Consider the following 17,852-nt stretch of genomic DNA (forward strand, 5'->3'; position numbering starts at 1 on the left):
TTAGGTCCAGACGACATTTGGGCTAATCTCTATAAACAGAGATCTGCATATGAGACGTCGGCTCTCGGCTCTCGACTCCGTTCTCGCGTCTCAAGTTGCTAATCGGACTGTAAACAATGACCGGAGCACAGAAGAGGAAGTCCACTGGCTGCACCGGAAACCCCCAAATATTGGCCGTCGCCCCCACAGTCTAATCGTCGTCAGACCGATAGACGATGGGTTCAGAGGTTGGATCGGTCAGATCAGAGTTCATGTGGTTTTCACCTCACACTCCACAGCAGATCACTGTCTGTCACTCTGCATTGGCGCACTTCAGAAAAACATGGAGGCAACAATAATGGAAGTTATCTTCATGAGCAGACAAAGTCTCATCCGAACTCCACTGCAAATATTCCTTAAAATTAACGTTTAAACTGCAATAACGCTTTCACTAGCTTCCATGATGTTCCGTCTCGCAAATGTGACGTCATTTGTTGTTTAAGCAATATCACACAGAGGGAGTGCTGTTGTGATATTGCTTTTATACAACAGTTGTATAAACAAAGCTATTCATCAAGTAATGGTAATTTGAGACAACAGATGTCTGTTATTTGTCTCCGCCAACAAAAACAGTTCCCTCAGGATTCACTACCAAGTGCTGCCAAGCAGCAGGTAAACTGTTTCCCGAGGTTAGCACAGACGATTTCAGCTACTTTCTTCCCAATCTTCCGCCTCAGCCGACCGTTAATTCAGGTCAAATGTCTCCATATTTGCGTTGCTGCTACTAGGTGCGAATGAAGTTAGAGTTTTGTGTGGACATTTACTGGGAATATCTGGTAAGCATTTGTTTGTTGCACAACACTGTATTGTCTCCTAGAAGTGCTAACCAGCTGGTTAGCTAGCAGCTACTCAGCTAACATCAGATGACGTTGTGGTGATCCGCTTTTTATTTCTCCTCACAAGAAGCTCCAGGCAGATTTCTGCACACAGACAAACACTGTGTGAACGCAGCCTGATCAAGGTTACATCAGAACAGCTGTGAAGCGGAGTGATACGTACAGCACAGCGTCCCAGTGCTGTTATACTGTATATCAGCACTCATGGAATGCCTCTTGTCCAATCAAATTGCTCGACCGGAACTAACTGTTGTATAATGTTCATATGTGCATGCGGGTTGCGTCACTGGAGAGGATCTGTTCATACTGATGTCAGATACGAGTCACTTTTCAAACATGGCTGACAACAGGTAAGACAACAAAAAAATCTGATCCAAGTAAAAAAATTGGAAATGAAGCATGAAGGCCTGTAATGTGAGAGCAAATGAGATCCTGTTCTCCAACAGCTTCACTGTTCTGTGACCTGATGAGACACAAGCAGGATTAATCAAAGCAACATGGTGGCTGTCTGTAACTACGCCCCCCCACCCCCCCCAACACGCCCCCCACCCACTCCTTCAGCATCCTGGCCTTTCATCTGGCCATATGGAGACATTTTAGCTCTGAATGCCAAAACAAAATGGTCTGGCACACTACATGGGAGTATGGGAACGCTATGGCACCATTTCACTGGTACTGGGTGGGGGGTCAGAGGGGGAGGTGGGGTGGGGAGTGTTTCCAGTACAGAGTCTGGTCTGATTGGATCCAGGAGAGACAGGAGAGAAAAGGTCTTGAGAAGTAATTTAAAAGACGACGCTAATTCAGTCAGTGTGTGTGTGTGTGTGTGTGTGTGTGTGCGTGCGTGTGTGTGTGTGTGTGTGTGTGTGTGTCTGTGCACAGTTTCATTGGCATCTACCACACTAGAAAACTTTTTGAAGAAACTCAAAATTGTACTTTGGGCTGACAGTCAAACAAATTTACACTTTTTTCTACTGTGTGTGTGTGTGTGTGTGTGTGTGTGTGTGTGTTGTAGACTTCATAAGCTTTACATTGCACATAGCAAAAAACAGCAACAGTGATAATAGAGCAAAAACTGAATGAAATATATAAGCTCTAGTAAGTAAACTTAAAGCTGCGTTCACTGAGACTGGAATGTGGACCGCGTAGACTCAACCGCGATACAGTGACATCGAATATGGACGCAAGTTAAGAGTTGAGTCTGCATGGTTCTCATTTCACAAGCCTGCTGGACTGACAAATTACATCCATGTTCAACGTAACTGTAGCGTGCAGTCTTAGTGTCTTAGTGACGCTAATTCAGTCAGTGTGTGTGTGTGTGTGTGTGTGTGTGTGTGTGTGTGTGTGTGTGTGTGTGATTCTTGGTGGCAGCTACAGATGGGATTCCCTCAGTTCAGATGAGAACAGCAGCTCAGCTCAACATTAAAACCTTTAACATGAGGCAGTGGGAGCGTGGCGCCCCCTGTTGAGCCTCTGGCACTCTGCAGCTGGCTTTGTTTCTGTTTTGATCCGCAGCAGCTTCAGTGTTTCAGTCTGTATTTATAGAGCCGAGTGAAGTCAGAGGCCGGGGGGGGGGGAAAGCTGTCTCTGCCACTGACTGATTTAATATATCAGTAGACATTACTGTTCACTACAGACTGCTGAGAAGCTGAAGGTTGAAGGTTTTATCCAGAAGTTTTCCAGTTTTTCTTTTACTTTAACTCAGTGGTTCTCAACGTGGGGTTCGGGGACCACCAGGGGACCACCACCTTGAGGGGGTTCCATGGGGTCCACAGCAAAGTGATGACTTGTTAAACTTATTATTAGCATTATCATTATTTCATTTACAAGAAATGAACACAATAAGAGACTGTAGAAGAATGACTGTTTTTTTATCATAGTTTCATTATTATCTCCACCTACAATGTACTGTAGGTGGAGATAATAATGAAACTATGATAAATACAGTTAGTCATGGGATTCTGGACAAAATCATATCAAACAATAAAAATGTTCTCAGATTTGGGTCAGAGAGACAAAATCTCATCAAATGGGGGTCCGTGGCTCTAATGTGGACTAAATTAGGGATCCTTCATATGAAAAAGCTTGAGAATCACTGCTTTAACTTGCATCAGAAGTTCACATAATGAGGATTCCTGCATGTTTATGCTAATCATATTCCACGACTCTTCCACAATATACAGCATGACTTCTGTGATCAGTGTTTATTACCATTTATCATTTACCTTATATGCACTTCAACCATATTTTATTTTATTTCTTTTTAAGTTTGCTTGTTTTCACTTTTGATCATTCCTACTGATAAATGATTTAACTAATATGCTGCTGCATTGTGAGTTGTGCACTTCACAGTATGCACTTTATCCGGATATGTACATATTGTATTATATTTAGTTTATAGCATGTACTTTATCCTGATATGTGTGTGTCATCTGAGGGTTGCTGACAACAAAGCACTGAAACTGTATTAGTTTTATTATTACTGCACAGTATGCTTTTTATCGTAAAAGGTGATTCCACTTTTACCATGTGATATAAGTGTGTGCTGAATGATGAAATAAGTGTGGTCTGCTGTAACTGTTTTTAAGCTGCAAAACAATGGACAACAACTTTAATGTCCTCAATGAGGACGTTAAATCTTTCTATTCTATTCTATTCAGAATTTACCAATTACTAGAATTTATCAAATTCTCTGACTTTCCCTTTCTCTAAATCTTCCCTGACTGCTGGTTTCCCTCTAACTGAGCAGTGACATTCTGGGTAATAATCTCACAGTCTGACCTGGGACAGCAGCTTCTTGAGCAGCTGGGCGATGGCCGGGTCTTCGGGAATGGGGCATTCTGGGATGGATCCGGCGCGCTTCTTCTGCCGGAGCAGCAGGTGGCGGAAGAGGCTGGCGATGTCTTTGGAGCGCAGAGCGTAGTCGAAGATGGAGCGGCTCACCGGCTCCTTCAGCACGCTCAGCAGCACCAGCTCCTTATCGATCTGAGGAGACCAACAGTCTGCTGTGGAAACTAAACCCATGTACAGTATATAGGCTCCCACACTTATTTTACAATTAAATTCACAAACTTTTCCATGACTTCTTAACCGTACTACTGCGGTAAAATGTATAAAGAAGCCTTTATGAATCCTATGACTCTGAAAATGTTTGTTCGAGTCTCACAGCAACGGCTTTGCAGTCTGACCAATTGCATTTTAATCTAAATTCATTTTTGTAAAATGTTTCCAAATTGTTGTTTTTACAAAAATGTATCACTATTTTAAATGATTTCATTATTTCTGAGGTGGTGAGGAGTGAGGATGATGAAGGTGGACTGAGGAGTGAGGATGATGAAGGAGTGAGGATGATGGTGGACTGAGGAGTGAGGATCATGAAGGAGATAAGGAGTGATGATTATGAAGGTGCACTGTGAGGATGATGAAGGTGGAGTGAGGAGTGAGGATGATGAAGGAGGTGAGGAGTGATGATTATGAAGGTGCACTGTGAGTATGATGAAGGTGGAGTGAGGATGATGAAAGTGCAGTGTGAGGATGATGAAGGAGGGGTGAGGATGATGAAGGAGGTGAGGAGTGAGGATGATGAAAGTGCAGTGTGTGGATGATGAAGGAGGAGTGAGGATGATGAAGGAGGAGTGAGGATGATGAAGGTGTGGGGTGAGGATGATGAAGGAGGAGTGAGGATGATGAAAGTGCAGTGTGAGGATGATGAAGGAGGGGTGAGGATGATGAAGGAGGCGTGAGGATGATGAAGGAGTGGGGTGAGGATGATGAAAGTGCAGTGTGAGGATGATGAAGGTGTGGGGTGAGGATGATGAAGGAGCAGCCTGACCTGGATGATGGGCTGGGTGATGAAGGGGTTGAGGTGGGGCATCAGCTTGCAGTAGACGTCGGCCACGTTGAGGTGCTGAGCGACCACCGTGATGAAGCCCACCGCTCCGTACCGGATCCACAGGTTGGGGTGGCACAGGAACGGAGCTACGGCAAGCCGGAGGGGACAAACGATACAATCCGGTTATTAAGGATAAAGCTGGGATTCTCCCTTTGACAACGTTACAGAGAAAACACGTTCAACACACCGCTCACTGCCTCAGCCGCTGAGGTAGTAGCTTCAAATTTTCTGAAAAATAAAATCTGAAAATATTTTTTAAATAAACTAAGCTGAATTCCAAATGAAATTTAAAAAAATGACAATATACCTGGGGCATACCGGTGGCATAACTGGTAGATCGTGTACCATTAAAGGTGCAATAAGCAAAATTTTCTGACCACTAGAGGGCAACAGAAACCAGAACACATTTGTAACTAAAGCACAGCAAAGCCACTGCACTACAGAGGCCTACTAAGGACAAAACTAGCAAAGCAGCATACATAAATGCTAACAGCTAAACTAACCGTACCTACTGAGAAATGTCACTGGTTACCAGTCTCACTTTGACAGAACTTTCTCCTGCTGAAGGTCACATGTCCCACAATGACAAGTGAAGAGGCAGGTAGCAAGTTTACTAGTTTAACAAGTTTACTACCGTATTTCCTCTAATATTGGCCCGGGCCTTTATTTTCCTCAGCTGCAGAGGGTACCAGGCCTTTATTGGAAGCAGGCTTATATTAGAGACAGGCCTTTATTTCTAATTCCCTCTGTTTGATAAGTATATTTGCTCATATTTTAGTATGAAGCCTCCTTGTTTTCTGATCTGCTTCTGTTTGGGTTCGTTAGGTAGCCGGCTTTTTGTTACTGCGACGCATTACCGATAATTACGGTAATCGACGACGGCACGCTCCAGAGACTTCCGCCGGCCGAGCCGTCTTGTGGCATACCGCCATCTTGTGGCACTCGTACGTTACTACAAACAACAGTTACATTATATAACAGGCACCAGGAGTTTACCGGTATCCACCGTTGTTTTTTCCTTTGTTTTTTTCCCCGGCCTGTATTTGGGGCCGGCCTTTATTTATTCGTGTCGACCACGGCCCCGGACATTATCGGAGACCCGGCTTTTAATTGACTACCGGCCACTATTAGAGGAAATACAGTAGTTTAACAAGTTTACTCGCTCGCTTCATCGATTCCACCATTACGATAATGTTTTTCAGGAACGGGAGGGGGTGAGAGACGCTTTTAAACAGTTTTGCCACAGTGTTCTCATCAGGCAGCAGCACCCACTAGCTGTAAGCTGCTGATCTTACCGATGTCACCGACGAACTCGTAGATGTGCGGTTTCTGCAGCAGACCCAGCTGGCACATGCAGGTGAGAGCGTTCAGAGCTTTGTAGATGACGAACTCCTCGGCGTCACTCAGGCCCTGCTGTAGGAGCGGCTTCAGGATGGACGAGCTCTGCCAGCCCACGTACGCCGCCACGCCTGCACCGCACAAACCACACCGCACCGCACAAACCACACCGCACAAACCACACCACAAAACACCAGAGGAGAGAGGAGAGAGGACGATTACTGCAAACTGTGTTTTAGATCAGTGGTTCTCAACCTTTTTGCCTTGGAGTGGGACCCCATAAAACGAAGCAATGCCTACTCCCTCCGCATCGCAGGCTGCAGATGCAGAGTGGTGAACAGGTCAACCAAAGAATGATAAAACATTCATTTGATTATCAGAGGAGGCAGAGAGGCTGGAAACTATTCAGTATTTCAAAATACTGAGAGAAAAATCTGAAAAAGTTACAGATTAGAATAATACATTTGTGTAGTAGAAATACTTCTGTGTACAAGGTGACATGGTGATAATCTGAATATCCTTGTATGTTCATTGTTGTTGGTGAATGAAGTGATTCTGGACCTAAAATGTGTCTTCTGTAAAGGGTTTTCCTCCACTGGTCAGAGGCAGTGTTCAGGCAGCAGGCAAACCCAATTTGTTTTTCAAACTCTGACTGCCCACATTGTAAATTACAAGTGACAAGATTGGTGTGTTTAGACATCATTTTTTGTCATAGTAATGATACAGGTGTGCGCATGCTTGTTCTGTCCAACAACTCTGAGTGCTGCAACAAGCGAGAGAAATGTAAATGTTTTCCTGACAGAATTTTCTATTCACGATGCAGAACGCATTCGTTCCATGAGACAACATCAGCAAGTTATTTGTTGTTCAATCAATATGAAGCTAAAAAATAGGATTTGAGCCTCCTGTCTGAACATAGCATAAAATAAATGTAAAAATCCAGTATTTTGAGGCTCTGATACCTTAAAATCAACAGCGAAACCAAAAATCAATCCGGAACTGACAGGTGTTGCTCTCCAACATCCGGTCCTGGTAAACTACGTAAACATTTCGCGAGCGTCCTTACCCACGATGCTGTCGAAGAACGCTCCCCGCAGGTGCCAGTCGTTCTTGTCGTTGAGGAAGGTGATCATGTGCGACAGCAGAACGTCGTTCGCCTTCTGCCGGCCGAAGAAGACGCAGAGGCGCGTGATGCCGTTCTCCATCAGAGACTGTTTGACGATGTTCTCCGAGTCGCTCAGCAGCGTCACGACCTTCTGCTGCACCATCTCATGCAGCGCCTGCAGCTCTGAGGAGGAAACATGCAGCGAGTTCGTCAGGCTGATACAGAGATCCTATTGGCTTAGAGAACACTATGTTGTGCTGTACAGTGTATTAAGTCTCTACACATACGGTGAGAGGAATATACAGACAGGTGTTCTACATCAGGTAGATATATGAATAGTATTCAATATGGGAACTACATACAAAGCCAATCCTACATGTGAGGTACATAGGGGTGTATAGAGGACTTTCAGCTGCCTTAACCCCCCTCTGGCGGCCATCTTGGAGGTCCTCAGCTCTGTGAACAGCTGACTGTGTTTCTGTCGTCTCAACAGAATTGAACAGACGGTTAATTTCTGTCTGTTTCTGACTGAACTGATCATTTCATCACTGATCCATCTGATTGATTTAGTGTTTAGATAATGTCAGCTTGTTAGCTAGCTAACCATAGCATCTGGTCAGCTAACCATCACTGTCTTGTTGTTAACACATCTGATTAGCAGAACTAGCTGACATATCTAGTAGCAGCTAGCGTTAGCATGTTCACATTAACATCAGTGTGTTTGCTGGCTAGTTAGCTAGCTAACAGTTTGTTCAGGTTAACTGAGCTGACTCTTCTCAAGCTACAACTCTTCATGTTTTGGAGTAGAGACTAGGGCTAAAGACAAGACAGTTTACTGTGTCACAGTAACCTACATTTGGAAACAAATCCACCTTATCACACTATTCACTTTTACTGAGAACGTTACTGAATGGATCTACAGCCACACCACAACAAGCTGACTCAGCTGCTCTCTGCTTTACACTTTATTATCTAACACAGTTCTACAGTGTTCCTCCATCATGGAGATTCAGCTGGCTGGGAGCAGACTGGTGCTGAAACTGCAAAGCCTCTGTTGTGCACATGTGCTGAATATAAAATATAGACTGGACAGTGGACTGTACATATAATAGTACCCATAGAATTTCTTTGACCATCCTCTTTACACTGTATGAGGTCCTGTTGTCTTTGTCTACTTTGCAATTAAAAACAGATTCTGATCTGAACGCAGCAATACTTCTGACCCAGTACAGCAGAAATGTCACCTTGTAACAGGAAGCGTGTTTCTACCTGAGTCGTAGTTCTCGTTGGGGTGCAGGGTTTCCTCGGCGTCCTCCCCGCTCAGGTCCTGCTCTGTGTTCACGTTGTTTTCCTGAACCAGCTCCAGGAACCGCAGGGCGGTTTCTGCCAGGTGGGCGATGTTCTCTACCCATCAAGAGAGGAACACAAACCATTTTACAAACAATGAGACTATATATATCACCCATGTAGTTGTAGTACAGCCACTGCGCTCAGACTGTTCAGAGCGGTATCCAGTTGTTAGATTGTTTAAGTTACCAATTACCCACAGAAACAATTCCATCCTTATCAACTGTATATAACCCACACATTCAAATTTTATCATCTTAAAAATTTTTATAAACTACTGATTACTAATGATCATTACTAATTTTCAAAATTTTCTCTCTCTACTTGATTGATTTTGTCAATATCGCCCAGCCCTAGCGGTGACCCTCATTGATTTATCCACCAAAGACAGATTTTAGCAGCTTTTGGTGATTGGCGGGTGCCACTGACCTGCGTAGGCCAGCCGGACGATGGTGGCGTCGTCCTGGGCCAGGTGGGCGATGCCGGGCAGGATGTATTCTGGGTAGATGTTGACGTCGTTCCTCGGCACCTCCTTCACCAGCGCCAGCACCTTGGCGAGCGTGCGCACGGCCTGGGCGCGCACGCGGGGCGCCGGGTCGTTGCAGAAGTGCAGCAGGTAGGGCGTGATGCGGTCCAGCAGGATGTCCACGCCCAGCCGGGGAGCCAGGTGCAGCACCAGCTCCAGCGCCGCCAGCTTGGAGTCGCAGGAGCGCAGCGTCTGCAGGCAGGAGGTGATGACCGACACCAGCACCATCAGACCCTGCTCCTCCCGCGAGCTCACTGCCCCGCCCACCTCCTGAGAGGAGGAGGAGCCTGCAGGGAGACACACCGCCGCTTTAATACAACAAGTTCCAAGTTAAGTTTTGGTAACACTTTACAATAAGGGTCACTAAGTTAAGGGTTACTTAATGCTTAATGAGCATTAACTAACCCTTAATTAACAGTTAACTAATGTGTCTGGTAATCATTTACTAATGGTGTTCATGTTAACTAAGGTATTAATTTATACATTACATAACAGTCATCTTTATTAACTATTAAATAATGTATAAATTAATGCCTTAGTAAATTACACATTAGTTAACCCTTAACTTAGTGACCCTTATTGTAAAGTGTTACCGAAGTTTTATTTATTTACAGCCCAGTCTCACACAGCACAGGACTTCACAAAACAAAAAGGTTAAAGCTGTGGTCATGTGAAGTACCAACAAATACAATAAAATGAACAATCAATTAATAATAAAATCAAAACAATACAGTGTAATTAAAACAATGAAATGTATAATGAATCAATAAGAAGGCAATGACATCATCAGATGAAAAAGAGGGAAAGAAATGACTGTAAAGGACAGACGCAGTGACTCAGTATCCTCTCAGTCTGTGGCAGTCAGAGGCCTCATCCACACCGATACGTTTTCACTGATGACCCCGTTTTAGTCGGAAAAGTCCGGGATTGTGTTTCAGTCCGGACGGGCGGAAACAGAGACTTTTGAAAACGATAACGCAGACGCCCACGTTCGCTTCCTGATCGGGTCTGATCAGTCACGACGTGTCCTTCCCTGATTCGTCACGCCCCTATCACCTGACCCTTTTCCAGAAGAAAACAAACGACATCAGCCTTGACTACCAGTGGTTAATTCAACACGGATAACGAGTTTTCCGCCGCCTTGACCGCCTTGTACTCATGTGTTTCTCTCAGTATCAGCTCCACCTCGTCGTCAGTCCAAGCAAACAAATCTCTGGTCCTACTTTTCTCCATTGCTGTTCTTCCTCTGTAGTATTTTCTGCAACTAAGCAACCAACCGCAGAGTAGACAATCTGCTTCCTGTTTACACCTGAATGGTCATGTGATTCGCGTTTTCAGGCGTGTTAGTATGGACGGAAATTATTTCTGAAACGCTTGTGTGGACGGACATCGTTTTCGCTTTAAAACGTCATTTTAAAACGAAAATGTATTAGTGTGGATGTGGCCAGAGAAATATCTGGCTGCTACAGGGGCTGTTACTCCCCCCCCCCCCGCCCCCCGCCCCCCACCTCCCACCTCCTCTCAGGTTGTGCAGGATGTTGTCCAGGTCTTTGCGGATCACCAGCACTCGCTCGTCAGCAGACTGGAAGGTTTCCTTGGCGAACTGAGCCATGTACGGCTGCAGGAAGGTGTAGAAGATATCTGGGAAGGCTTTCCCCCTCTGCTGCTTCAGATACTCCTCCGCTGTCAGACGCTTCTCCGGCTCCCGCTGCACCATCTGGGCCACCTGGATCACAAGACGCCCAAGATCACAATCAAACATCACACTGAGACATTACAACCCAAGATCACACTTCAAGCTGAAACTCACACATACATAAATGCATGATTTATTTTTCTGAGAACAAACACAGTTGACAGACAGAGAGAGAAGGATCTGTACTATTACTATGGTTCAACCAATATAGCACTTTGCAAGATGATAAATATTTATGGACCGACGCCAACATTTTGTGCCAATGCTCAGTATTGTTACTTTTTTTTTTTTTTTTTTACATTTTTCATACCAAGAAATTTCAGGTATTCAGTGTTACCCACAGAAGCAGCATTCAGACCCTCATGGGACACTAAAACTCTCCACTGAAACCAGACTGATGAAATAGTTTTAAGGTGGACTGGCAGCTCCTTAAAGTCCCACTGAAACGGAAGTTAGAGCGTCTTTAGCTTCTGTCCTGTGACGTATTTCCCAGTGAAACGGAATATTTGAGCGGTGTACAGTTACAAGAGGGATTTAAAACAAATCCTTCGCATTTGATTGGACCGCTAAACAGTGGGCGGGGCTTAGAGTTTAGCGCGATACAGAGCTACAGAGAGAAACGGAGCTACAGAGGACTGTTGGCTCCACACACACCAGGTTGAAGAATGATTGATGGGTGGATGTCATGATATTATTGGTTGAAATTGGTTGGTTCATGCTTACGTAAGCACACGGCATATTTTGTTTTACAGGAAGAAAAAATGATTGGATTTTGATATAAGAATACAAAGAAATTGATTTTTTGTATTTTTTTTGGCATATATTGTTAAATAGGTGCACAATATGACCAGGGATGTGATCTAAAAGGGTTAAAAATGCATTTTTCATTTCATCTCGACTTTAAGGTGGGGTGAGGCAGGTTTTACAGCCTGTCACCCTAAAGCTGCTTAAGTAAAACAAGAGTCACTTGAGCTGCCTGATCTCCCTCCATTTTCCCTCATTAATATGCAGATTTATGCAGCAAGGAGCTCCAAAATCTGATCAGATCATTGACTCTGTAGGGGGAAGCTGTGGTGTCAGGATGAAGTTTCCGTCATGGGACAGACAGACAGACAGAGAGACAGACAGACAGACAGACAGACAGACAGAGAGACAGAGAGACAGAGAGACAGAGAGACAGACAGAGAGACAGGCAGACAGACAGACAGACAGACAGACAGACAGAGAGACAGAGAGACAGAGAGACAGAGAGACAGACAGAGAGACAGGCAGACAGACAGACAGACAGACAGACAGACAGACAGAGAGACAGACAGAGAGACAGGCAGACAGACAGACAGAGAGACAGACAGACAGACAGACAGGCAGACAGACAGACAAGGAGACAGACAGAGAGACGCCACCATGATGACATAATGTCCCAGATACCAAGTATCATGGTGAGACATAAAGGGACACTTCCATCATATTGGAGGAGGTCAATATTGACTAGCTGATAACCGACAAATCAGTCTAACCTCACTCTGTACCAAGATCACACTCAAACATCATATACAGTATAGGCTACATACAGCATATACAGTATATGTATGGTTTGTTAGGGGCTCAGGAGCTGCTCTGTATGTTGGCTGTCTCATTCCTCTCAGCTCAGTCTCACTCTGCTCAGTATCACTCTTCTCAGTATCACTCTGCTCAGCCTCACTCTGCTCAGCCTCACTCTGCTCAGCCTCACTCTGCTCAGCCTCACTCTGCTCAGTCCCACTTTGCCTCACTCTGCTCAGCCTCACTCTTCTCGGCATCAGTCTCACTCTGCTCAGTCCCACTCTGCTCAGTCCCACTCTGCTCAGTCTCACTCTGCTCAGCCTCACTCTGCTCAGCCTCACTCTGCTCAGCCTCACTCTGTCTCACTCTGCTCAGCCTCACTCTGCTCAGTCTCACTCTTCTCGGCATCAGTCTCACTCTGCTCAGTCCCACTCTGCTCAGTCTCACTCTGCTCAGCCTCACTCTGCTCAGTCTCACTCTGCTCAGTCTCACTCTTCTCGGCATCAGTCTCACTCTGCTCAGTCCCACCCTGCTCAGCCTCACTCTGCTCAGCCTCACTCTGTCTCACTCTGCTCAGTCTCACTCTTCTCGGCCTCAGTCTCACTCTGCTCAGCCTCACTCTGCTCAGCCTCACTCTTCTCGGCATCAGTCTCACTCTGCTCAGCCTCACTCTGCTCAGCCTCACTCTGCTCAGCCTCACTCTGCTCAGCCTCACTCTGCTCAGCCTCACTCTGCTCAGCCTCACTCTGCTCAGCCTCACTCTGTCTCACTCTTCTCGGCATCAGTCTCACTCTGCTCAGCCTCACTCTGCTCAGCCTCACTCTGCTCAGCCTCACTCTGCTCAGCCTCACTCTTCTCGGCATCAGTCTCACTCTGCTCAGTCTCACTCTGCTCAGTCTCACTCTGCTCAGTCTCACTCTGCTCAGCCTCACCAGCTCTCTGATGCTGCGGTCCTCGATCTTCAGGAGGACTTGCTCCGTCTGGAAGTGTCCTTTCCGGTACGCCAGCAGCTGGGACAGGTCGAACAGCGGGACGCCCTCCGTGAACAGCTCCGCTATCACACAGCCTGGAGGAGACAAAATGCAGTGCATTCTGGGTAGTGACTTACAGCATCACATTTTACAGCCAGTGTCCAAAATTCACTTTTTGGCTCACCTGCCAAGGACTGGTAAACTAAAAAAAAAAGCCTGCCAAGAATCATTTTTACTGCCAAAGTACTTGCTAATGACTGAGAATAATTTATTATGCTGCATGAGCTGCAGGAGTAATTTTGTGGGTTTTTTTGCCATTTTGTAACTGTAAAGAATCTTCTGTTGTTTTGTAGAAAGCTGCCAAAGAGCTTCCCTGCCAAACATCACTGATGTTTCTACTGACATGAGAGGAGAGGATGTAGGTTAGGGCTGAACCATTTTGAATACATATCTAATTGCGATTATTTTGACTGATATTGCAATTGCAATATGATTTGCGATATTAGAGGGAATGATAATTTTTACATCATCATTCTCATTTTCATAGAAAAACGTATTAAAATGATTATGGTGTGATTTTTGCGGGGATCTGTACCAAACAAAGATGTTTTCTTAACTCTGTAGAATATGATGTGTAGGCCAGGACATCTCTGCAGCACCACAATATTTACTTTAAAATGTTATTTTGACACATTTCACCTTTAACAAATATTGCGCCTCCTGCGATCTGAAAATTGCAGTAGGCCATGTTGCGATTTCGATAAAATTTCGATTAATTGTTCAGCCCTAATGTAGGTTAACTGAAATGTCAGAATGGTTTGTAACTGACAGAGCACTGAAAGGGTTAAAAAGGTTGTTGTGCAGCTACAAGAGAAGCATCCAGCTGTTCAACATCCTCAATGATGGATAAGAGGAATCGTTAGTGCAGTGGCTTATCAATTCCGGTGAATTAGGCAATTTGGAGCCGGGACTAAAGCGGATCCGGTTCTCGATACCCAGACCTAGTTTAGTTCTGAGCGAAAGGTGCTGCTCTACCTGCAGAGAAAATGTCCATGGCCTGCTTCAGCTCCCCTCGGCTCCTCTGGTTGTTGCTGGTCAGGTCCACCAGCGGCGTGTTCTGGTCGCTCTCCGTGGCGAACATGCTGCCGTCCACGAACCTCTCCGGGGCGATGTAGCACGTCCGCCGCCGCGACGTGTCGAAGAAGTAGTTGAAGTCGGCGGGGTTGTCCTCCGGCAGGTAGGTGGGCTTGAAGCTGGCGAAGTCGGTGAGCAGCACCCAGTTCCAGCTGGTCACCATCACGTTCTCCGTCTTGATGTCGCCGTGCCGCACGCCGGCCTTGTGCGCCTGGTCCACGGCGGTGAGGATCTGGAAGGCCAGCCAGCGCTTCTCCACGCCGTTCAGGAAGGGGCGCGTGCTGATGCGGTCGTACAGGTTGTCCCGCACGTACTGCCGGAACAAGATGGCCGCTTTCTCCGTCAGCGAGGTCTTCTGGAAGGGCAGGCAGTTCTGGCAGGAGTGCAGCCGGATCTTCAGCTCCTCCAGCTCCTGCTTGTAGCTGGTGAGCGGCAGCGAAGGATCCTGGATGGCGAAGACTTTGACGACCACCAGCCCCTCCCGGTGTTTGGCCCGGGCCACCTTGAAGAAGCGCGTGCTGCCCAGGCTCTTGTCGTACTCGTGGTCGTGGATGTCGGAGAAGTAGCTGTCCACAGACAGGATCTGAGAGGGGGCGATGCCCGCCAGCTGATTACCCATGATGCTTCAGCACAAGTCTGAGGAGAATATAGACAATTTAGGTTTAGGCAGATCATTTAAGCAGTGATTCTCAACCTTTTTCATATCAAGGACCCCTAATTTAGTCCACATTAGAGCCACGGACCCCCTTTTGATGAGATTTTGTCTCTCAGACCCAAATCTGAGAATATTTTTATTGTCAGATATGATTTGTTCCAGAATCCCATGACTATCTGTATTGTAGGCAGAGAGATAACAGAGAAACTATGACCAAAACATTCAGTCATTCTTCCACATTCTCTAATTGTGTTGACTTCTTGTAAATGAAATAATGGTGAAGTTTAACAATTCATCAATTTGCCTGGGACCCCCTGGAACCCCCTCAAGGACCCCCGGTGGTCCCCGGACCCCACGTTGAGAACTACTGATTTAAAGGTGTTACATGGAGCATTTTAACAAAAAATCATCATACTAAATTATTATCCTTGGTCAGCCTGTCAGCCTCTATCAGCCTCTACTCTGCATCCTCCATTGTTTCTCCTTCACCTGGTGGATCTGGAGGGAAATCTGCTGGATCGCTTTACGGCACAAAACAGGAAGAGGTTCTGTTCTTCCAGAGCAAACGGAGCTAAAGCTGAAAGAGTTTCTGGCAGCAGATGGTGGAAGGAGGGAAAGGAAGATGGAGAAATCACTTCCAACATGTTGATCCTCTTCAGGGAGGGGGAGGGGGGGGGGCAGGAGGACTTATGGGAAATGTGGAGAAACACTAGAACTAACAATACTACTGGAATGAGATAGAGGAGACCGATCATCCACCATGCTCTCATTAGTTTACAGCCATTAGACCAAGGAAGCAACATCCACTGACAACAATATGTTGAGGTTTAAAAAAACAACATGTAGCATCTTTAAGAGCTCACTGCATCCAAATAATAAACCCACAGGTGACTCTAAGCAGTGATGTAGCAGTAAATAACAAGGTGGTGAAAAAGTGATGACCTCCAGCTGGTGATCATCAACCACCAATATGAACACAAATCAATTACTTTGAGAAAAATATTCCTTTAAGCTTTGTTTCCCTAAAAACACTCTATTATCTATTGTTTCATGTAATCTATTATGATGTACAGTATACATTTATATCAAAGATTTATGTCAGTCTAAAAAGGAGCGTAAACTCCGCAAATAAAAAGTTGGCTAGACTGAGTTGGAGTTTAAGAGGATTTTCCCTCCGCTGCACGCTGATCCTGAGTCTGTTAAACACATATTAGGTCAAACTGCATCACTTTCTGACAAGTTATCAGTCTTGTTGCAGCAGGCAAGATGGATTTCACGGGCGATGATTCGTTGTCAATGTGGGTTTGAAAAAGGAGAGAGTGAACTACATATTATAACGGGACGGCCCACAGCAGTAGAGCATGTGAGACGACATTCTATGGCACTAATTTCAAAAATTCAAAAGTTTAAAAAGCCAGTTAGTATTAAGGACAAACTGTTATTAGTATGTGATAAACATCAAAGTTAACATAAGAATAAGAGATAAAAATCATTATGTACGACTAAAAATAAAAACTGAAACGGGAAGAAGGACTTTTATTTTCAGAACTGTTCAATTATGGAATTCATTACAATAACTCTCAAGAACAGTATGGCAGCTGGATTGTTGATTGCAAGATTTCAAGATTCAAATGTAGTTATCATCACACTATTGTACTGCACTGTCAGTAGGTTTGTAGACTATTGGTATTATATGTGAACATATGTAGAGGAATATGTGTATATATGTAGGTCCATACAGGATATGTGTACAGGTTATATGTGTGTATGTATGCATGTATGTATATGATATGTGTCAACAATTATGTGTTTTATTATTATGAATTATTGTATGCTTAAATGTTTTTAATGTGGACTCTTAGAAGATTAGACAATGGGCTACAAGAGATCCAAATCAAATCAAATCAAATCAAATCAAATCAAATCAATCCAAAATAAAGGAGGACTGGCTCAAACTTTACCGCAGTCGTTCCTGCCTGGACTGGAGCTGGAGTCACATGACTTACTGCAGCACAACGGATGTGACAGCGCTAATTTAGCCTGCTAGCTAACTGTTAAGCCCGTTAAGACAAACTCCAGTGTTAGCAAAACTCGGAGCATTATTAACGTGTTAAAATAATAAAGTGAGGCTGTATATGTGATGTTACCAGATGCAGCTGTGATGAGCCCGTGGCAGCTGGGTGTTTCTGTTGTTGTTGTTGTGTTAGCTTTAGCTGTCCGGCGAGTCGCTCGTCCCGGTCCGAGACGCTGTTGTCTGTGTTCAGCCTGACCGAGCAGAGCTGTCCGCTAGCTTCATGTTTTCTCTCGGTGAAGAAGCTCCAGCAGCGGCCCGGCTGCCGGTCCGTCCCCGGCTGTTACGACGCGCTGCGGTAGAAAAGTGACAGTGTGAGTGTTAAAGGAAAGAACCAGTCTCTAATCTAGCTACCTGACTGTTAGCTGTTTCCAGCTGTTGTTGTTATTCCGGGTCAGAGGTCAGACTGGCGGCTAGTGCCCCTACTGGTCTATGGCAGTTAAAACAAAGATGATTTATTGGGAAGATGAATCAGCGAATGGTTGAAAACTGGTCTTTTTTTTTTTTTTTTTTTTTTTTATTGAACAATTTCCATGTACAAACATCATGGCTTTGAAATCTTCACAATAGACCAATAGGATCAGGTGCATACCAAAAAGACAGAAAAAAGACAAATCAAAACAGACAAGAGATTAAAATAATATTAAATATAACAAAAAGAAAAAATAATAACTTAAAGGTCTCGGGCTTTTTTTGTAAATCA

The 17,852-nt window shown here is 44.9% G+C and overlaps 1 protein-coding gene across 1 annotated transcript in view; it reads right to left on the bottom strand.

Moving 5' to 3' along the window:
• pik3r4 (phosphoinositide-3-kinase, regulatory subunit 4) overlaps positions 1-17,519 on the bottom strand; it is a 48,185-nt gene extending 30,666 nt beyond the window's left edge. The window contains exons 1-10 of the mRNA XM_071547285.1: positions 17,226-17,519; positions 14,325-15,059; positions 13,251-13,384; positions 10,596-10,806; positions 8,984-9,367; positions 8,477-8,611; positions 7,169-7,390; positions 6,060-6,233; positions 4,705-4,850; positions 3,654-3,857 (exon numbers count right to left, since the gene is read on the bottom strand). Of these exons, the coding sequence (XP_071403386.1) occupies positions 3,654-3,857; positions 4,705-4,850; positions 6,060-6,233; positions 7,169-7,390; positions 8,477-8,611; positions 8,984-9,367; positions 10,596-10,806; positions 13,251-13,384; positions 14,325-15,042 (2,328 nt within the window). The 5' untranslated portion in view covers positions 15,043-15,059; positions 17,226-17,519. The remainder of the gene's footprint in view (positions 1-3,653; positions 3,858-4,704; positions 4,851-6,059; positions 6,234-7,168; positions 7,391-8,476; positions 8,612-8,983; positions 9,368-10,595; positions 10,807-13,250; positions 13,385-14,324; positions 15,060-17,225) is intronic.
• Positions 17,520-17,852: the final 333 nt, after the last annotated feature.

The sequence above is a fragment of the Centroberyx affinis genome, unplaced genomic scaffold (genome assembly GCF_046629955.1).
Source record: "Centroberyx affinis isolate AG114_WGS23_722 - 3 ecotype Tasmania unplaced genomic scaffold, CSIRO-AGI_Caff_v1 ptg005775l_1, whole genome shotgun sequence".
Lineage (NCBI taxonomy): Eukaryota > Metazoa > Chordata > Actinopteri > Beryciformes > Berycidae > Centroberyx > Centroberyx affinis.